Raw genomic sequence first — 22189 nt, 5'->3', positions numbered from 1 at the left:
GGCTCCGAAAACTCTGTAGCCCCGCTTTACAGTTGGGATCGTGGGTAATGATCAGAGGCCAGCTTTCTCATTTTACCCAGACTACGCGGAGACTTCCCAAAGGAAAAGACTTGCGCAAGGTCACTCAGCTAAACGAATAGGTTGGGTCTGGATTAGAACTCGGGAGAGAGAAATAAATGACAAGGAACAGAAAGAAAACAGCCAGAGGCCTACTGTAGTGGATGGGGCAAGAGCTTTTCATATTATTTAGCTCTGATGATGGACTTTTGGGGTTTTTTTAATGAAAAAACTCCATTTTAGTTGAGCGTGGTTGCGCATACCCTAACCCCATCACTTGGAGGCGGAGGGAGACATCGGATCTCTGTAAACTGAGGCCAGCCTGGTCTACATACTGAAACCCTGTAAAAAATAACAGCCACCCCACCCCACTCCCGCGCGCGCCGCCAGTTTACAGGTAAGGCTGAAAAACTTAAGGTTTGTGTGAGTCACTCAATGCTACAAATTAAATTCCATTTCCAATTTACGTTTTTGTTTTTTTTTAAACCTATAGGCCCCAGAACTGTGACAAAGTAGCAGAACTTGGTGCTTTGTTTTGTCTTTAATTTATTGGGAGGGGATGCCCCTATGGCGATGGCATGCACAGGAGGTGAGTCAGCGTCAAGTTGCAAGAGTCAGGAGTTGGCTCTCTCCTTTCACTAATTTATGTCCCGGGGATCGAACTCAGGACCTCAAGCCTGGCAGAAAGCACTTTTGTGCACTGAACCATCTCACCCTCCCAGAACTTAGCTACATGAGCTCAAAGCCTGCCCCACCCTAGGCAATCATCCAGGATGACTTAGGAGTCCAGGCCAGAGGTAATGGGATGGTCCCACCATTAGATTAGAACAGCAACATTTCTGGGGGTTTTGTTGTTAGGTTTTGTTTTCCAAAACAGGGTTTCTCTGTGTATCCCTGGCTGTCCCAGAACTCACTCTGGAAATGGTGGTATTAAAGGCAGGTACAGCCATGCCCAGCTGACAGCAACATTGATTGACTGATTGATTGGGTCTTTCAAAACGGACTTTCTCTGTGTAACAGCTCTGGCTGTCCTGGAACTACATTTGTAGACCAGGCTGGCCTCAAACGCACAAAGATCTGCCTGCCTCTGCCTTCCAAGTGCTGGGACTAAAGGTATGCACCATCACTGCCCAATGACAGCAAAAATTTTTAACCTTGCCACTATTGACATTTTGAAACAGAAATCTTTGTTACAGGTTCTGTCTTAGGCATGGTGGATGTTAATTGGTGTGCTTGGCCTCCTTAGATGTCAGTAGAAACATCCCACACACCCCCACACTGTGAAGACCAAAATTTTCTTTAGACAGGATTGGGGATTTAGCTCAGTAGTAGAGCGCTTGCCTAGCAAGCACAAGACCCTGGGTGTGTGTGGGGGGGTGTCTTTAGACATTGACAAATGTCTGGTAACAGGATGTGTAGGGTCTAGATGCAGGTGAAAATCTTCTCCCATGCCAGGCGGTGTCGCACACCTTTACTCCCAGCACTTGGGAGGCAGAGGCAGGCGAATCTCTGTGAGTTCAAGGCCAGCCTAGGTCTACAGAGTGAGTTTTAGGACAGCCAGAGCTACATAGTGAGACCCTGTATCAGAGAAAAAAGAAGAGGAGGAGGAGAAGGAAGAAGCAGCCTTACTATTTAATTAGTTCTTAACTATACAGCCAATATTATGATGAGTTAGTTACTTATCTACGTTCCTAAGTCAACAAAGCATGTATTTTATGTTTTGTTTGATTTCTTTGTTAGGGCCTTACTCAATTGCTCAGTTTAGTCTTGAAATCTTCCTTCTTGATGTTGTTTGAGACAGGGTCTCAGTATGTATTAAAGATATGTGCCACGACCCATCCTGGTTTTGACATCTTGAATTCAAGGGATCCTCCTACCTTGGCCTCTCACGAGCTAGGATGGACCTGGTGTGAGATGTGTGCACTTGAAACACATGCAGTCAGATCTCTAAGAGTTCCAGGCCAGGTTAGTCAACGTAATGAGGTCTGGAGACTACATAATGAGATTCTGTCTCAAAGCAATACAAACAAAAACCACATTGCCAGGCATGGTGGTGCACACCTTTAATCCCAGCCTTCAGGACACAGAGGCAGGTGGAGCTCGGAACTCAAGGCCAGCCTGCTCTACAGAGCAAGTTCCAGGACAGCCAGGGCTACCCAGAGAAACCTTGTTTAGGGAAAAACAAACAAACAAACAAAAAAAGAGCTGGGACTGAGGCCTGAACACCACCATGCCCAGCCCTTGTATCCTTGTATGCTTCTTTATATAGTGTTTAAGCTATATATATGTATATATATATACATATATATATATGTTTCCCTTGGGAATTTCCTTCAAGCCTTTAGAAATAAGGAAAGAGCAAAGGGCCAGGAAGCAGACCCCATTTCATCTCTGTGTTGCTGCTTGCCTACTGGCTTTAGGTGGGTCTACTTACCCGTTCTAGGACTCCATTTCCATCTTTGCAATATGGAGAGAATAAGACCTCAAAGTTTCCCAGCTCCATGGCCACACACAGTACCTATCGTGGAATGAGATCATGGGTATTGAAGCATTTTGTAAAATGTAGAACAAGGTTTACAACCTTAGATGCCCACAGAGGCCGAGTGGGTGGTATAAATGGATGAGTGCATATTCTTATGACTCAGATATTGTAAGTTTGCATAGTTTAAAACTTGGGAGTTTTTCCTCAGGCTGTGGTAGCACACGCATTTAAACCCAGCTTGGGAGGCAGAGGCAGGTGAACCTCTGAGTTCAAGGCCAGCCTGGTCTACAGAGCAAGTACCAGGACAGCCAGGGCTATGCAGAGAAATTCTGTCTTGAAAAACAAAAGCAAACAAATAAAAAACCGTATATCTAAAATAAAATATAGCCCTTTATTTAGTTTTGTTTTGACACAGGATCTTACTTTGTGTCATAGAATGACCTAGAATTCACTCTGTGGCCCAACCTGGCCTCAAACTCCTGTTGAAACACCCACCTCAGCCTCAGAAAGCTGGGATTACAGGCATGAGCCACCACGCCCTGCTTAAACATGACCGTTCAAATGAGTAGCTGTAAAAAGAGAAAAAGGCTATTACTCTTGTGTAAAAGAGACAAGGGACCTATGACACACTCACACTCTTAGGAGGTGCCGTGTAAGGATGGAGAGGGGGAACGCTGGCCTGGGCTAGTGAGATGAGCTGAGCTGGTAAAGGTACTTGCTCCTGCCGGGCGATGGTGGCGCACGCCTTTAATCCCAGCACTCGGGAGGCAGAGGCAGGAGGATCTCTGTGAGTTCGAGGCCAGCCTGGTCTACAAAGTGAGTTCCAGGAAAGGTGCAAAACTACAGAGAAACCCTGTCTCGAAAAACCAACAAAAAAAAAAAAAAAAAAAAAAAAAAAGGTACTTGCTCCTAAGCCTGAAGACCTAAGTTTCCTGCCCAAGCCCCACGTGGGAGAAGACAGAAGAGACTCTAAAGTCTCTTCTGACTCCGTAGGTATTCCATGGCATGCATGTCCCCACATCTTTGTTCATACAGACATACCCATACACACATTAAAAAATGTAAAAAATGTGTTTAAATGGTGCCAGGCATGGTTGGCCCTTCAAGCATTCAGGAGGTAGTCAGATCTCTGTGAGTTAAAGGGCCAGTTAGGGTTATAATAAAGAGAACTTATGTCCAAAAGAGAGGGAGAAGGAAAGAGAAAGAGCACAAAGGTAACACTTCAATTTTAAGGGATTTGTGGACCTCTTCCCTTAGACTCCTGCATCATAATGGTTGAAAAAACATCCGACATCTGCAGTTGGTCTGTTTGGGGACTGCTAGCTCCCCAGTAATGACCCAGAGACTTAATATTATTTTTTTTATTGTTATTATTATTATTTTTTTTTTTTTTTGGCTTTTCGAGACAGGGTTTCTCTATGTAGCTTTGGCACCTGTCCCGGAACTTACTCTCTAACCCAGGCTGGCCTTGAACTCATAGATATCTGCCTGCCTCTGCCACCCGAGTGCTGGGATTAAAGGCATGCGCCACCCCCCCCCACCATCCCCACCCCCCCCCCACCCCCCCCACCCCCACCCCGCCTGAGACTTAATATTACTAATTATGACAGCTTGGCCTTTAGCTTTGGCTTGCTCTCAACTAGCTCTTATAATTTAAATTAACCTGCTTCTGTTAATCTACAATCTGCCACATGGCTTTTTACCTCTCCTCCATTCTGAAGGTCTGATTCCCTCTGTGACTCACTGGTGTCTCATGTATCTAGATTCTAACCCTTCTGAGTTCGTCTCTCTGCTCAGAAGGCCCGCCTAACCTCTCCTGCATAACTATTGGCCATTCAGCTTTTTATTAAACCAATCACAGTGGCACATCTTCACACAGTATACAAATATCCCACAACATTTCCCCATTTTTGTCTAAATAAAAAAGAAAGGTTTTAATCCTAACACAATAAAACTATATGTAATAAGAACAATTAGCTGGGCAGTGGTGACACATGCCTGAAATCCCAGCACTCAGGAGGCAGAGACAGGTGAATCTCTGTGAGTTGGAGGTTAGCTTGGTCTACAGAGCAAGTTCCAGGACATCTAGGGCTACACAGAGATACCCTGTCGAGAAAAAACAAAAAACATACAAACAAAAAAAAAGGAACAATTATCAGGTAAGTATTACTTTCACAATATCCAGTCCATTTGTTTTTGGCAAATTTGGAGAAAGTACTCTATTATCTATCCTATCTCAGTGAGTCCAAATATTAACCTAAACGAATTTCTATTATAAATTGTATTACCATACTAAAAATATAATTTTAGACCTTAAAGCATTTTCTTAGATTTAAGAAAGCTTTTTAAAGAACTTAAGCTTTTATGTCTTTCAACCTTATAAACTTTAGATTTTTTTGTAAGTTTTTTTTTTATTTGGTAACAAAGAAAACTGTATATCTAGTCTCCAACCCCATCAGAGACCCTAGAAGGATAAAATACTGCCTCAGTAAAAAAAGGAAGTGCAGAGCAAAAAAATTCCCAAACTATAGAAATGACAGAAACATTTGACTGCCTGGACAGTCAACCAAGGTTCCTCTGCAACATTGGGGCATCTATCTCAGCCTATGGGCCCAGAATTTCTGACAGACTTTTCTGTGAAGCAGGAATTTTGAATGACTGTCCTCTCTTGTCTTGGCAAAGTTTGGCAGTTGCTTTCTATTGTGTCCTACTTGTTCAATCTCAACAGCATATTGTCAGCAGTGGAAGCAAGGGCAGATTCTTGCCCAGTGGATAACTTTGCCACAAAGCAAATTCCATATGGAGATTGTTCAGTGTCTATCATCTTCTCTGAAGTAGCTTGGTGCTGCCAGGAGCAGACGTCTCTCACTGTCATGAAAAGCCTTATGTCTTTAGAACATCTTAAATGCCATATTCTGTAGGTCTCTGAAGTGTTTGAAGATCATCTATCTGTCTAAAGTATATCTGTTTGATCTTGAAAACATAGCTACCATGACTATAAAGTTTGATTGTTATAGATGACTAACTACTAACCTGTATTTTTTAATTATACTAAATAGTTTATAATAATAGATTTAAGGACTATAACTTTACATTACATTTAAAATGATCTGTATAGGTACAATACCTTAAACAAGAGTAAAAACATATATACAGTATGTTAAAACAAATAACCTTAAATTTGTATCAATATACAAAAATCTATACCAATGTAAAATACTTGAGATTAATAGTTTCATTTTAGTTCAAGAATAGATTCAATAGCCTACCCTTCTTTATTCCCCCCTTTTTTATGTTTTTAGAAAGAGATCCCCGGCCAGGCAGTGGTGGCACATGCCTTTAATCCCAGCACTCAGGAGGTGGAGGCAGGTAGATCTCTGAGTTTGAGACCTATCTGGTCTACAAAGTGAGTTCTATGACAGCAAGAACTAAACAAAACCCTGTCTTGAAAAACCAAAAATAAATAAATAAATGAATGAAAAAAAAAAGAAAGAGATCCCTGAATCTAACCATCTAGCCTCTTTTGTTTAGTTTCCTCTCTGACCATAACTAATAATAACTTGCAACCAGCCTCCCTAAATGATGATAAATATCCATAACTCACCAAATGACCAAAAACTGCCCATCCCACCTCTTGGGAATGTAGGCATCATTTTCTCAAAATTAATTTTTCTTGTCTAGGGGCAACAACAACCTTAAGGCAACCCGGAGAAAATTGAGATAATGGTCAAGTCCTGGGAGAGCTACCTGTTGTCCAGTCTTGGTGGGATGGGAAAGTACAAAGCTTATCTGAAGTTCAGGCTGGAGTAGTCTGTGAGGCTTGATCATCTTAGCTAACTACTTTGAAGTTGTTTTGGATGTAGATTTTTGAGGAAACTGAAACAGAGGCATTCTGAGAGGCTGTATTACCTGGGTCACTTGTCTTCTTTAGTGTCTGGTCCTTTTGTTTTGAAAACACACACACTTTGAAAGGAAACATACATGTCTACATTAACACAAGTATGGAATGTGCGATGTACACAAGTCAGCTAAAGATGATTCTCTGCTCTATGTTTAAGCAGGTGAAAGGCATCTGTCAACTTTATAAGTCCGTTTGGATTGCATAAGCAAACTGTAATATAAATCTCCATCCATGCCATATGACAGGATGGCAGGTAATAATAAGTCATGAGGACTTTGCAACTAACAAGTTATATCATGTCTCATCCAGTCTCAGGGCTGTTGCCATGTCGAGGGATCAGCTTATATGTCACCTGTCTTACAGTGTTGCTTGTTTGTTGTTGTTGTTCTTGTTTTGGTTTGGTTTGGTTTCTTTATGTCAGTAGCCAAGATTTTCAGGAGGTCTCTCCCAATCAAATCTGGTATTTATTAATTTTGAAAGAATCCATAGCTCTTTGTTTCCTGTGGAAACAAAGGCATAACCTCTTCCCTAATGCAACACATGTCCTGACTTTCATTCTGAAGTTAAGACATCCTTAAAAGATATAGGCTGGTTTAATTCAGTAGGGTTGTTTTGTTTTTGTTTTTTTTGTTGTTGTTGTTTTTTTACAATTTAACATCTCTCAGCAGCTACTGGTTTTTGCTCATTAGTATTTAAAGTCAACAAAACAACATACAGGATCCAGAGACAACCTGTGTATTTCTTATCCTTACGTGGCTTATTTTTTTTATATTACTTTCTTTTTCCTTAAAGACTTTATTTTTATTTTATTTTATTTGGTTTTTCAAGACAGGATTTATCTGTGTAGCTTTGGTGCCTGTCCTGGATTCCACTATATAGACCAGGCTGACCACAAACTCACAGAGATCCGCCTGGCTCTGCCTCCTGAGTGCTGAGATTAAAGACAAGCACCACCACTGCCCAGCAAGACTTTATTATTTTTATGCTATTTATTTTATTTTATTATTTATCATTGTCTATACTCATTTTTTTTAGCACCTAAACATATTTTTGAAGCATACTCTAGTTATTCAGAGTTTTTTGTGGCCTGGACAAGGCCTTTTTTTTTTCTGCATCTGCATCATTTTTCTGACCATGTGAGCCAAATCTTAAATGGCTAGGTGTCAGCTAGGCTATCCACTTCATGGTTCCACTTAGCACATGGTGCTGACGGTTGGCTCTGCCCCCTTCAGGTCCATGAGATCTGAACCTTATTCCTGTGGGTACATCCCACGGGTACTGGCCAGGAGTCACATTTACTTGCCCCAATTCTGGGAAGCTGCTAGGTTCATGCTGAGGCAGGTGTTAGTATCCAGTCTCCCATTCTATCTAGTAGTGAACTAGTTATTCAAGCACTAGACTGTACACCAGGACCTCTTAAAGGAGCCACACCTCTGTACACTGTGAGCACTGAGCCTGACAGGAAGCCACATCCAGCTCCATGTCTGAAACTTTTTTTTCCAGCTTTCTCAGGCCCTTTGTGGATTTATGTGCCCCACGCTGGGCGCTAAATTGGCAATTTTTTGTCAGACTCTTTTTGGGACAGCCAGCTCCCCAGTAATAACATGGAGACTTAATATTATTAATTATTAGAGCTTGGTGTCTTAGTTTGGAATTTTTATTGCTGTGAAGAGACACCATGACCATGGCAACTCTTATAAAGAAAACATTTATTTGAGGTGGTGGCTTACAGTTTCAGAGGTTCCGTCCATTACACACAATGGGGAGCATGGCAGTATGCAGGCAGATGTGGTGCTGGAGCTGAGAGTCCTACATCTTGACTCTGAGGCAACAGGAAGTCGACAAACTGTCACTGAGTGAAGCTTGAGAAAAAGATCTCAAAGCCTGCCCCCACAGTGACATACTTCCGCCAACAAAACCATGATGACTCCAACAAGGCCACAACTCCTGATAGTGGCACTCCCCTTGGGGGTCATTTTCCTTTCAAACCACCACACTTGGCCTTTAGCTTAGGCTTGTTCCCAACTAGCTCTTATAACTTAACTAACCTGTTTCTATTAATCTACTTTCTGCCACATGGCTTTTTACCTCTCTTCCATTCTGCATGTCCAATTCCCTCTGTGTCTAGCTGGCATCTCCCCCATGCCTAGAGTCTAACCCATCTGAGTTCCTCTCTCTGCCCACAAGTCCCACCTAACCTCTCCTGCCTAGCTATTGGCCATTCAGCTTTTTATTAAATCAAGGACAGTGACACATCTTCACACAGTGTAAACAAATACCCCACAACAGACATCCATTTAACCCATCTCTCACATCAACTCAGAGTTACCCACTTTCCATCTTTTGTTTGTTAGTTTTTTAGATGAAATGTTCCTTAGGAATGAAAGACACTCCAGGATCAAGGAAATTAGGATCAGAGAGTCACCAACAATTAACAAAACAAAGGAAATTCCTTACGTTTATAAACTTTCAAGGAGAGGGATGCCTGGCTAGAAGGGATGGGTCTGTGAGCTTATTCAGTAGTGGAAGTACTAGATAGGTTATGAGGCCATAATTTAGGAAATAAATCCTATTGTTCCACCCTACCTTGGAGCTGCTACATGCTAGGAACAGCTTAGGGAAAGTTCTAGATAGGATATAAGCTATGGCTGATTTATGGAGCTCCAACTCCATTTCTGACATCCTCCTCCTTTGACCTCTGAGGGTACCAAGCATGCATGTGATACACATAAACACACACACACACACAAATAAATCTACAAGAGCTGACCTCGTCTAAGAGTTGAGGTGTGTTGTCTTTACAATCCACAAACTATTTTTCTGTTTATCTGTTTGTTTTTTGTTGTTGTTGTTTGCTTGTTTGTTTGTTTGTTCTCTTTTTTGAGACAGGATCTCTCTATGAAGTCCTGCTGTTCTGGAACTCGATCTGTAGACCAGGCTGGCCTCAAACTCAAGAGATCCTCCTGCCTCTGCTTCCTGAGTGCTGGAAATAAAGGCATGCACCACCACAGTGGCACATGAACCGGTTTTATCTGGGAAAAAATGAACTGAGACCTGAGAGTTTAGTGGCAACTGGGACAACAAAGAGGAATAGGTGGGTTCTGACTACTGAGACTGGAGGAGATAGGGAGTTGAAGTTTTTAAGTAGAGTTAGGGTCTCAGGGTTTCACACATGTCCTTCCCATGTTCAGTGGAGGGACTCTTAGACAGATTACAGGTGAAAAATCCCGTAGTCATGCTGGCAATTCACAGCAGGAGCACCTATGGTGGATGATCCAAACAGTAACCCCGGGTTCTATATCTGACCCCCACCTCCCACTACCCCCATAAAAAATGAAGTGTGCAGTAGAAAAATGTACAACCTTAATCAACAGACATTTATTGAGCTCCTGGTGTGTGTTAAGCACCAAGGCAGAACACACAGAGATAGTAGATTGGATTGCAGCCCACAAGGAACTTCTAGATGCCCTCAGAAAAGAAGTGGTAGACAGAGTTATCAATCAATCATAGGCCTTCCCCCTCTGTGGTTTCAGGAAATGGAAGGGTCCAGAAAGAGACACCTTAGATGATATCTAAGACTTAGACTCACATGTTCCATGTGTATAAGACATGTGTAGAACCCACACAACTATAGATGTGTGTATAAGACAAAACTGCATATGTGTTGCACATGCACAGCCTTTCATGTGCAGAGTCAGAGTCCATGTGTTCACAGGACACATGGATATGGCACAAGAACTCCATCTGCCCCAGCCACGGCAAAGGGGTAGGGATGGATGGTCTTGGGACAGCAAGGCCCTGTCAAGGCTGGGGCTGGTACTGGCCCTCCGTGGCTGTGAAGAAGTCATCCAGAACACTTCGAAGGTAGTCAAACGTGGGTCGGTCCTCTGGACGCTCCTTCCAGCACAGCATCATGAGATGGTACAGCTCTTCTGGACAGTTGTCAGGTCTTACCATTCGGTAGCCTCGCTCCAGATTCTGAATCACTTCAGGGTTGGTCATCCCTGAAGGTCGATGGAAGGAAGAACATCAAGACTTTAACCTTTGGAAACCTAAAAGCAAGGCTGATGCTGAATGGGATTTCTCTCTCTCTTTCCTATCTTCCTTTTTTTTTTTTAAGATTTATTTTATTATGTATACAGTGTTCTGTCTGCAGGCCAGAAGAGGGCACCAGATCTCATTACAGATGGTTGTGAGCAACCACGTGGTTGCTGGGAATTGAACTCAGGACCTCTGGAAGAGCAGCCAGTGCTCTTAACCTCTGAGCCATCTCTCCAGCCCTGTGGTTGTTCTCTTGAGGGACATGCTAATACCATGATTCTCCTTTTCCTCTCTTTACTTCCTGCTATGATAGATAGAAAGAAAGAAAGATGGTTGTTAGGAGGATAGACAGGAAAGAGAGAAATCCATAGCGTATGAGGTGAGCGGTTGACTACACCATGTGCCTTCACCAGATCTGCTCCCCCCAAAAATCAGTGAAATAGAATCTCTGAAACTGTAAAAACCTAAGTGAGTCGTTTGCACCCTCCCCTCCTCTTCAAGATTGTCTTACTATGTACCCCTGGCTGGTCTGAAACTCATTATATAGACCAGCCTGGCTTCAAAGAAAGATCTGCCTGTGTCAGCCTCTCAAATTCTGGGATTAAAGGATGTACCACCATGCCCAGCAAACTTCCTTATTTAAAAAAAATAATTTTTTTTTGTTTGTTTATCAGATAAAATTTCTCTGTGTAGCCCTGACTGTCCTGAAACTCAATCTGCAGACCAGGATAGCCTTGAAATTCATAGGGATCTACCTGCCTTTACATCCTGAGTGTTGGGATAAAGTGACACCACTGCCCAGCTTAAAAATATTTTATTAATTTAAATATTATTAATTTTGTGTATTATGTGTGTGGGCCAACACATGGACCAAAGTCCCTGTGTGAAGGTCAGAGAACAATTTTTTTCTTCAGTTTTTCGAGAGAGGGCATGTCTGTGTAGCCTTGGCTGTCCTGGTACTTACTATTTAGACCAGGCTGGCTTTGAACTCAGAGATCTGCCTTCTTCTGCCTCCCAAGTGCTGGGATTAAAGGCATACACCACTATGGTCAGCTTAAATTTTGTATTTTTATGTAAGTGTTTTACATGTCTATATATCACATGTATGCAGTGCCCAAGGAAGCCAGAAGAGGGTACTGAATTCCTTGGAACTGGAGTTACAGGCAGTTGTGAGCTGCTATGTGGTTGTTGACTGAACCCAGGTCCTCTGGAAGAGCAGCCAGTGTTCTTCACTACTGAGCCATTCCCCCCATCCCTGAGAGAAAAACTTTTTTGTTTTGTTTTGTTTTTCGAGAGAGGAGGGTTGTTATGGAATATTTGTTTATGCTGCATGAAGACGTGCCACAGAAAAGTCTGTCAGAAATTCTACTCTTGTAGGCTGAAGATGGATGCCCCAATGTTGCAGAGGAACCTTGGGGTGACTGTCCAGGCAGCCAGATGTCTCTGCCATTTGTATAGTTTTGGAAGTTGCTTGCTCTGCACTTCCTGTTTACTTAGACAATATTATATCCTTCTCAGGTCTCTGATGGGGTTGAAGAATAGATAGTTATAGTTTTACAGTTTTCCTTATCACATTCAGAAAAGAAACTTACAAAAGAGATGTAAAGTTTATAAAGGGTGAGAAACATAGAGGCTTAACTTGTTTATCTAAGAAAATGTTTTAAGGTCTACAAAGATATTTTTAGGTTGGTAGTACAAGTTATGATAGAAAGTGGTTTAGGTATAAAACTTTGGACTCATCAAGATAGGGTAGATAATAGAGTAATTTCTCCAAATTTGCCAAATACAAATGGACTGGACATTGTGAATATAATCTTCACTTGATAAACATTCTTTTTTGTTTGTTTGTTTCAAGGCAGGGTTTCTCTGTGTAGCTTTGGATCCTGTCCTGGACCTCACTCTGTAGACCAGGCTGGCCTCAAACTCACAGAGATCTGCCTGCTTCTGCCTCCCAAGTGCTGGGATTAAATGCATGTACCACCACTGCCCAGCCTTGATAATTGTTCTTATTGTACATAGTTTTATTATGTTAGAGTTAAAACCTTTCCTTTTTATTTAGACAAAAAGGGGGAAATGTTGCGGGATATTTGTTTACACTATGTGAAGATGTGTCTATGTTTTGCCTCACCTGCCTAAGGTACCTGATTGGTTTAATAAAGAGCTGAATGGCCAATAGTTAGGCAAGAAAAAATAGGTGGGATTTCCAGGGAGAGAGAGGAACTCTGGGAGTGGGATTTGCCAGCCAGACACTGAGGAAGTTGGACATACAGAATGGAGGAGAGGTAAGAGTCAGGTGACAGAACATAGATTAACAGAAACAGGTTAATTTAAGTTATAAGACCTAGTTGGGAACAAGCCTAAGCTAAAGGCCAAGTTTTCATAATTAATAAGTCTCTGTGTCATTGTTTGGGGGCTGGTGGTCCAAAGAAAGTCCGACAAGAAAGCCCAACTACACAGGGTTTCTCTGTATGGTCCTGGCTGTCTTGGAACTCTCTCTGTAGACCAGGCTGGCCTTGAACTCAGAGATTCACCTGCCTCTTTCTCCCGAGTGCTGGGATCAAAGGCGTGTGCCACCAGCACCCAGCACAGATAACAACTTTGAAGAGTGGGTTCTCTCCTTGCACCTTTACATGGATTCCAGGGATGGACCTTAAGTTGTCAGGCTTGCTCAGCACATGTTTCTACCCTCTGAAGAATCTCCCTGAATCTCCAACTTTCTTCTTTGTAAGTTGACCATCTCAGGAGATTTTCGTTGTTTTTGTTTTCAGTGACAGAAAGCTGACAGACACAAGTGATGTTCCGAATATGTAACTACCTATCCAAAGTGGGACCGGTCTTCATGACGTCAGAGCACACTGGCGTGTGCTGCTGAAAGTCGATCCCACGCTTAGAGCGCTGATACAGTTACACCCTCAGTAACACATACATCAGCTGCAGGACCTTGACTGCGCCACCTCTTTGAACCTCAGCGTCCTCATCCAGAATATAGAGAAAATCCCCATTCCTCCTCACTGAACTGTGAGGAGGACCGAATGAATCAGTGCATATAAAACAAGCACAGTTGTCTGGAGATGCTTATTTTGTGATGTGTCCCAGGGGTGTTCTTTAGTGGCCACAATCAGGCAGTCAGGGCTCAGGACAGGATGAGAACCCACAGCCAGGCAGTGTTGAGGTGTCTCTAGCGCTGAGACTAGGCACAGAGACACGGTATCCGGGCAGGAGATGAGTACTGGGCCATGAGATAGGACAAGCCCAGAGTTGGGAGATCTTTGCCTCTAACAGGGTCTAACCCGCTTGGAAGTGCCTTTATGTTCCTGGGATCAAATTTCAGCTCACACTGCCTGGGCCTGTGGGAGTTTCTGCCGACCTGGCCTTTGTGCTCCATAACTCCCTACACTTTTCTGTACCATTGCCTTTTCCCAGAGGTTACCAAGTTCGATTTAGGAAATGTCCACCCCTAGGCCTCGAAGGATAGCTCAGTGACAGTGCACCTGCCTTGAATACACAGGACCTGGGTTTGATCCCGAGTCCCTCCAATACCAGGCACATAGGTGCACGCCTGTAAACCTAGTACCTCCCAGTGAGGGGGAAGCAGAAAAATCCAGAGCGCAAGGGGCATCTTCAGATTCATAGAGTTAGATGGCCAGCCTGGACTACATGAGACATTGTCTCAAAAAACAAAAACAAAACAAAATAAAACTCCAATGACTAAAAAAGAAATTTTCAATAAAATCCTACCCGTCTTGGTTGAATGTGGGGTAAGGGCCTTTTCCAGGTGGAGGGCATGTCTACCTGGTTTCTCTCTTTAGCTGTGAAGTTTCAGCAGGAAAGGACCAGTGCCTAGTGAGCAGTGTCAATGAGTCAGACTGCTTCTCAAAGTCTCTTGTGTCACATATCAGGAAACTGAGGCTCAGAGGGATGACATCACTTACCCAGAGTGCTGTGGAATGTTATTTTAACCATGTAAAGATGGGTTACATTTGTTTATGCTACGGAATATTACTTTAACTATGTGAAGGTGTGTTTCATTTGTGTGTGCTGCATTTGTTTAACTATGTAAAGATTTGCTGCGTTTGTTTCATCTGGCCTGCCTGAGGCACCTGATTGGTCTAATAAAAAGCTGAATGGCCAATAGCGAGGCAGGAGGGATAGGAGGGGCTGGTGGGCAGAGAACAACTAAGTAGGAGGAGAGATCTTGAATGAGGGAGAAGCAGAGAATGAGGGAGAGAGGGACATGCCCAGGGCCAGAAGCCAGGCAGCCACCAGACAGACAGACACAGAGGAATCAGGAAAGTAAGACACATAAAAGAAAGAAAGGTAAAAAGCCTGAGGCAAAAGGTCGATAAAGAGAAACAGTTTAGTTTAAGTTAAAAGCGTTAGCCAGAAACGAATCTAAGCTAGGCTAAGCATTTATAACTAACAAAAAGTCTCCCTGTCATGATTTGGGAGCTGGTTGGTGGCCCAAAAGAAAGCCTGGTACATCGGAGTGATGATTAGTAGTGGCTTAGTGTGGCCTAAGCACTGTTCTGATCTCATATTTAAGACACAGGTGGCCGGGCAGTGATGGCGCACGCCTTTGATCCCAGCACCGGGGACCAAGAGGCAGGTGGATCTCTGTGAGTTCGAGGTCAGTCTGGTCTACAGAGTGAGTTCCAGGACAACCATGACTAAGTAAGTAACTCTGTCCAAGAAAAGAAAGAGAGAGAGAGAGAGAGAGAGAGAGAGAGAGAGAGAGAGAGAGAGAAGGAAGGAAGGAAGGAAGGAAGGAAGGAAGGAAGGAAGGAAGGAAGGAAGGAAGGAAGGAAGGAGGGAGGGAAGGAAGGAGGGAAGGAAGGATCTGGTAAAAGTCAACAGAAATCAACCGAGGCCCAACTGGTAAGACAAGGCATGTTTTACACTCTGAGCGAGATCCACTGCTGTCACACTGGGTGGCCTTTGCCAGAACTGAGCGAGGAGCTGGAGTTTCTGAGAGGTGGGGTCTCAGAGACAGAAATGGAAGCCAGTGCTGGGAAACAAGGCATCTAATAGGGGATTCTGGAGTTAGAAGTCCAAGTGGATAGAAGAGAAGCAATCAGGTTCGGAGTCTGAGCCTGGGAAGATGTGAGTGGGAAGACATGGATTTGCTACCCTTCCCTGTAGCCCTTAGAGTTCCTTCCCTTAACACTCACCTGGGTAAGGGATTCGGCCATGGGTGACAATCTCTGTCAGCAGGATCCCGAAAGACCACACATCTGACTTGATGGTGAAGGTCCCATAGTTAATGGCTTCCGGTGCTGTCCATTTAATGGGAAATTTGGCCCCTAGAGGGAGGCAAAGTTAGGTCACCTGTGTGTGTTTTTTCCCCTGCAGGCTCTGAACCCCCTCTTTATCCGGCACCTACCCTCCCTGGCTGTGTATTCATTGTCCTCGATGAGGCGAGCCAGGCCAAAGTCTGCAATCTTGCAGCTCAGTGTGTCGGACACCAGGATGTTGGCAGCACGCAGGTCACGATGGATGTAATTCTGCTCTTCAATGAATGCCATGCCCTCCGCAATCTGCAGGCCAGGAATAGGTCATCAGTCTTTACCGAACTGACCTGTAGCCAAACCCAGCCCTTTGCCATTCTCCTTACCTGGGCTGCCATGTCCAAAAGTTTGTTGATGTTCAACTTGATGCCCGAGGGAGTCTTGAGAAAATCTACAAGGCTTCCTGTGAGCAAAAGCAAGAACTGGTGACCTAAATTGCCCAGGAGGAAGCTCCTAGACCCTTCTACTCCATCTATAGGACTGAGAAAGAGTATGTACCCAAGTGTGGGGGCGGGACGCTCAGCCTATGGGAAGGCCTTTTCCAGAGAGCTAGGATGGGGTCTGGGTGGAGCATCCAAAGGCTTCCTGCCCTCAGTTAAGGTAGAGCCCCTGTTCCACAGCAGCCAGTTCCCTGCATGCTTCACGCCTGTATCTTCTCCTATAGACATGTCTTTCTCGCTCTATCACAGACCATTTTTAGAGCCTTTACACGGGTATCTAGACTCCTTAGTCTCTTTGCTTCATCTTTTGTCTCCTAAAAGTTTCTCCTTTTCTTTTCCAGACCAGCTGGACCGCTCTTCTAGGCTCTTCCTACCAGGCATCGTAAATTGTTTTACCATTTACATCCCCGGGGTATTTAGGAACGTCCCCAAGTCACAAACTCTGCTTTTCTCAGGTCCATTATCGAAATGGGGTTTCAGCTGGGTATGATGGCACACATCTTTAATCCAGCACCCAAGACACAGAGGCAGGAGGACCTCGGCAAGTTTAAAGTCAGCCTGGTCTATGTAATCTAGGCCAGCCAATGCTGCATAGTAAGACTGTCTCCAAAACCAAAAAGTAAATTAATAAAAACAAAACCCTGTACAAGAATGACAATCCTGGGGCTGGACAGTCGGCTCATGGTCTTAGGAATGCTTGCTTTTCCAGAAGACCCAGGTTCAGTTTCCAGCACCCATGTCATGTGACCACCTGTCACTACAGCTCCAGGGTCTGTGATGCTCTCTTCTGGCCTCCCCAGGCACTGGAATACATGTATACACACACACACACACACACACACACACACACACACACACACACACACACACTAATAAAAAAGAAATTACTGCCAGTTGGTGGCAGTGTACACCTTTAACCCCAGTACTTGGGAGGCAGAGGTAGGCGGATCGCTGAGTTTGAAGCCAGCCCCATCTACAGAGAGAGCCCCAGGGCAGAGAAACCATGTCTCAAAAAAAGAGAGAGAAAAAGAAACTACCAATGACAAAACCTATTTGCCATTTCCAGAACTCATTAGCCAATGAACAGTTTGTTTCCCTTCCTGAAAGATGGACAGATTTTGCACTCCAAACAATCTGAACCACATAAAAACAACACAGGACAGGTACTGCTTTCTTCCATCCTTTAGTGCGCCACTACCCTTGAATTACATGTATCTATTCATAGGCAGCGGCGCATGCATGTGCAATCCATGGAGATCAGAGGACAACTTGCAGGAGTCAGCTCTTTACCTCTATTATGTGGATTCCAGGATTGAACTTCTGTTTGCACGTCTTGGCAGCAAGCACCTTTACCTGCTGCCCCATCTTGCTGACCCTAACACTATTTTACAGATCAAAGAGAACTACTTGAAGCAGAAAGAAGTGATGTGATCAGCCCAAAGCGATACAATTACAAAGCACCAACTCTATCCAGGCAGTCAGACTCTTGGATCCTTAGTAAATATACTATATATTGGGGCTAGAAAGATGGCTCAGCGGTTAAGAGCACTGGCTGCTCTTCCACAGGACCTGGGTTTAATCCCCAGCAACCACACAGTGGCTCACAACCATCTGTATTCCAGTTCCATGGTATCCCACACCCTCTTCTGTCCTCTTCAGGTACCAGGCACCATATACTATTTCTTGGATCAAGCATTCTGGGATCCAGGTAGGCGTTGGAAGAAGGCAAAAGAAACTGCAGATCAAAGGAGATCAGAATGAATGCTCTTCCAAAGTCTGTCCCATAGGGGCCCTGGAAAGTTTCCTTGGAAACCCTCAGTAGCAGGGCAGAGGAAAAAGCACATTCCTACCCTGAGTGCAAAAGACAGTGAGACGACAATAGCATCCTCACGCGACTAGACATAGAAGGGACACCCACCGTTCTCCATGTATTCAGTGATGATGTAGATGGGCTCCTGGGTGACCACTGCATAAAGCCGGACCAGCCGCTGGTGCTGCAGCTGCTTCATGAGGTTAGCTTCAGCCAGGAAGGCATCGGGCGACATGCTCCCCTGCTTCAGGCTCTTCACGGCCACCTTGGTGTGCCCGTTGTAGTATCCTGGAGGTGGGTTGCGGGTGAAGGAGTTGCAGAGATCATGATCCTCAACTAAGTCAGCTGCCCTGAATAGGCCAGTGTCTCACATCTTGGAGACATCTCCTCTCTTTCCAATCAGTCCTGAGGGCCACACTCACCCATCCACACTTCTCCGAACTGGCCAGCTCCCAGCCGCTCAACCAACTTCAGTGTCTCCCTGGGAACCTCCCATTCGTCCTCCCACCATGGCTTCTGGGGCTTCTGGGTCTGGCAAGGTCGGCTCAACTTTGTGCACAGCCCATCAGAAGCGTCTGCAAAGACAAAGGAGAGGGTAAGGCATTCACTGCTGGAGACCGTGGGTGCTCCCTCCAGCCCCCACCTCTCTCCACGTTCCACGCAGGGGAAATGGACTGGCATGGAGGGGAGTCTGTCACCCAACATTAGCTTGCAGGGTCGAGGGTCAGGTACTACCGACCGACGGTTGGAGGGTCCCTAGGAAGGACTGGGGGGGAGATAGGCCGCTAGGGTGGGCACAGGTGAGAGCGTTCTGCCAGAGCTCACTGGTGTAATGGCGGACCAGTTCGTGTAGTCCGGGAAAAGTGATACGAGGGGAGATGTAGAAGCCACCGTTGTCTAGGTTACGGATCTTGTAATGTTTCACCACTTCTCCCTGGTTCTGGTCGAAGTCTCTGACCGACAGGGAAAAAGATCCTGAAAAACGATTGGAGAGGGGAGGAAGGAGAAGAGGAGGAGGTGAGAAGTTAAAGAGGAAAAAAGAGGGGGGTGGGTGGGGAGATTGCCTTCGGTAAATCAGGTGGCCACCGCACAGCTTCCTACAGCTCTCCACCCCCCACCCCTCCTCACCGGAGGCCGCAGCCCACAACTCGGAGCCCCGCCCACACGCCGAAGCCCCGCCCACCAGGCTCGGACTCTCACCCGCCGTGCTTTCACTTTCCCGGATCAGGAAGGATCCGTGCGTGTTCCCGGGCGCCAAAAGCTGCCGCTCCGCGTCCTTACGGCTCAGATTCTTGAAGAACCAGCTACATAGGGCAGAAGCAAGACCTTTGGCTGTTGGTTGACTTTTTTTTTTTTTTTTTAAATCTGTGTAACCCTGGCTGACCTCGAACTCAAAGATCTGCCTGCCCCTGCCTCCGGAGTGGTGGCCTTAATGGCCAGTTCTTCCTCCATCACTGTCAACATCCTCCACCCCCATGACCACGCCCAGCTCTGAGATCCCTAGATGTCTTCCCCTATCCCCATGCAGTCCCCTGCTCACGGTTCAGGCTCCAGGCTGTTTGCTTTCGCCACGAAGTTGAAAGGGATGAAGCCTTCTTGGCCGGTGGTCAGAGACTGAGCCTTCCACCACTCACCGCTCCTGTGTGTGCCACAGAGACCATCAGCGTGGTCTACATAGCCGCTGGAATCCCTCAGAGTTCTCGGGTAGGCCAAGCACTCTGGTGCTTCACACACACACACACACACACACACACACACACACACACACACACACACGGCAAGGTGGGTTAGAGGGATACTCACTGCTCCAGGATTCGGAGCTGTTCACCCTTCTCAAAGCCCAGGTCTCCATCATGGGAGGGCTCATAGCTGTGCAGGGCGATAACCAGGTTGTCTGTAAAGACAGGAAGAGTCAAGAAGAACCAGCCCGGGGCTGACAGGAACAGTGGAGATCTAGAGGCGCAGGGCAGGCTGCCGACAAGGTGGAGGGTAGGTGGAGAGGGTTTGGACACCATCAGCCAAGCATACACAGGCTTTATGCTTCACACCCTGCTAGATGGAGTCACCTTGTAGTGGAGAGGCTGGTGGGATGGAGCCCTCATAGGTGACCAGTGGGTCCCGAACTTCAGAGCCATTCCGGATGGGCAGCTGTGGGGTAGGAAATAAGGCTGGGGTCATTTTCTCTGACCCTGGTTCCCTTCCTCTCTCCTCGCTCTCCATTTTTCCAGCCTGACTGGACCTTCTCTTTGGATTCACCAATTATGTGTGCACTTGACCTTAGGAAAGTCTGTTCTCTCCAGACCTCTTCCTTACTGTACTCCAGGGAAGATGGGTGTGCTGTTACTTCCAGGGCCTATAGTTGTGATCATTTATTTTTTTTTCTCTAAAGCCTGCCTTCACCATCCCTTCCCCCATCCCATCTTACCGTAGTCTTGCTATCCAGTGGTACTATGGGATAATGGCAGTTTTCACACACATCAATGTTCTCCATCCAGTCATCTTCAGGGTTTGAGCTGCAGCCACAGCCCATGATCCCTGAAGGAATGGAGAGAGGCTTGAAGGAGCTCCCCTAAGTCGGTTCTCCCAACATCAGACATCCTAGAGCACTGCCCTGGAGTTTACAGAACGCCTTAGATCGTCTGCTCTGGGGCTCCCATGGCCATGTACAGAAGAGCTGAAATGTGGAATTTCAGCTCCTGACTCTTTCACTCTGAGCCCTCAAGCAACCAGTTAAGTTCACGGGAGGCCCAGGCCCAAGGCTGGTTCCCACCCTCCCACCTGGGATGGGTAAACCGCCACAGGCACTTTGTTAGTGTAGTTACCCACTTCCTGCCTCCTCAGCCCGCTGGTCCCCCCCCTTTGGGGGATTACCTGGAAGATATCACACACATTTTGCCAAGCCCTGGGGGAAACCTAAATTTTGATTCCACCCTCCTCGCCAAGGAGGGTTCATGTCCCTTCTAATTACAACTCCCCTGCCTGGATACTGAAACTGAGAGGCTCCTGTTCCTTAGAGTCAACCTTTGACCTCTGCGGCCCCCAGCACCCCACCCCCACTCACAGCACAGGCTCCTTCAGAGGGTTTCTTCTAACATGCTTTTACTTCTCACCAGCAGAAGGAAACCCTTCAGTGGCCCTGTTGCCTGTAACAACTTTTGCTTGCCTGTCTGTCTGAGCTGTGGAAACTTTTTGTCGAATGAAATCAAGCAGGACCTCATAGATACAGCAAGTAAAGTAGAACTGTTCTTAATCAAGTCAGAGTGGGCCTCCCTCCGGAGCCTCTGGAATCCACGTGGACCTCCTTCCCTGAAGCTGTTCCTCAGAACTGCTTGGAAAGCATTGGTCCTCAAAGAAAGATTTACCATGAGGAGGAAATTTAAATGGCTTTTTTCTTTTTAAAGATAAGGTCTTACTTATGTAGCTGTGGCTGGTCTGGAGGCCTGGAACTCACTATGTAGACCACTGTAGACAAGGCTGGCCTCAAGTTTGCAGAGATCTGCCTGCCTCTGAGTGCTGGGGATTAATAAAGGTGTAGAATATCATGCTTTTGACCACTTTGATTGATATTAAGGAAGACCTACTCTTTCAGGATTTTTTTGTTTTTGTTTTTTGTTTTTTTAAGTCTTTCAGCCTCCCTCCCTCCCCCAAGACAGGGTTTCACTGTGTAACAGCTCTGGCTGTCCTAGAACTTCCTTTGTAGACCAGGCTGGCCTCAAACTCACCGAGATCCACTTGCCTCTGCCACACAAGTGCTGGATTAAAGGAATGTGCCCCATCGCCCGGCACAGTCTTTTACTCTATTGTGCTACACACGCGTATACACACACACACACACACACACACACACACACACACACACACACGAACCCAAATACTCACATAACTTATACTTTGAGCTACATTGCCTTCTCCAAACACCCACCATTATTTTCTTAGACCACACCTTTGTATTTATGACTCTCTCTCTCTCTCTTTCTTCGTCTTTTTCTTTGTGTCATATTGTGATCTGTGTGTCAGAACTAATGCCTCTCTCATCTCCCCCTCCTATAGAAAAGGTTTTATTTTCATTAATATTTGCATGTCCCTCCATGTGTGTATGCACACACACGTGTGTGGGTGCCCATGGAGGCCTTGGGATCCCCTAGAATTGAAGTGACAGCCTGTCGAGCTCAG

The 22189-nt window shown here is 45.4% G+C and overlaps 1 protein-coding gene and 2 long non-coding RNA genes across 3 annotated transcripts; 2 read left to right on the top strand and 1 right to left on the bottom strand.

Annotated features, from left to right (window-relative positions):
* Nucleotides 1–4: 4 nt before the first annotated feature.
* On the top strand, nt 5–15942 carry LOC128097349 (uncharacterized). Its single transcript, XR_008213844.1, has 3 exons — nt 5–454; nt 15025–15152; nt 15831–15942. It is a non-coding gene; the product is annotated as an uncharacterized LOC128097349 (long non-coding RNA).
* Nucleotides 9797–21136, bottom strand: Lck (LCK proto-oncogene, Src family tyrosine kinase). Its single transcript, XM_052717783.1, has 12 exons — nt 20442–21136; nt 20083–20164; nt 19820–19910; nt 19557–19655; nt 19217–19320; nt 18842–18991; nt 18439–18591; nt 18125–18304; nt 16093–16169; nt 15862–16015; nt 15650–15781; nt 9797–10444 (listed from the first exon to the last, which is right to left on the bottom strand). The coding sequence occupies exons 1-12, from the start codon at nt 20544–20546 to the stop codon at nt 10242–10244; spliced, it is 1530 nt and encodes a 509-aa protein (XP_052573743.1). The 5' UTR covers nt 20547–21136; the 3' UTR covers nt 9797–10241.
* On the top strand, nt 19341–21558 carry LOC128097350 (uncharacterized). The gene is made up of 2 exons (XR_008213845.1): nt 19341–19720; nt 21130–21558. It is a non-coding gene; the product is annotated as an uncharacterized LOC128097350 (long non-coding RNA).
* Nucleotides 21559–22189: the final 631 nt, after the last annotated feature.

The sequence above is a fragment of the Peromyscus californicus genome, unplaced genomic scaffold (assembly GCF_007827085.1).
Source record: "Peromyscus californicus insignis strain IS unplaced genomic scaffold, ASM782708v3 Scaffold_5__1_contigs__length_169319896, whole genome shotgun sequence".
NCBI lineage: Eukaryota > Metazoa > Chordata > Mammalia > Rodentia > Cricetidae > Peromyscus > Peromyscus californicus.
The sequence above is the reverse complement of the archived record's forward strand: the minus strand, read 5'-3'. Positions and strand labels throughout refer to the sequence as shown.

Excerpts from the sequence above, each read along its gene's own strand:
- Lck (XM_052717783.1), bottom strand. The coding sequence starts at position 20,546 with ATGGGCTGTGGCTGCAGCTCAAACCCTGAAGATGACTGGATGGAGAAC. Across the intron at positions 19,321-19,556 it reads AACAGCCTGGAGCCTGAACC|CTGGTTCTTCAAGAATCTGA; the intron begins GTGAGCAGGGGA and ends TGCCCTATGTAG. Across the intron at positions 15,782-15,861 it reads TGAATACACAGCCAGGGAGG|GGGCCAAATTTCCCATTAAA; the intron begins GTAGGTGCCGGA and ends GCCTCCCTCTAG.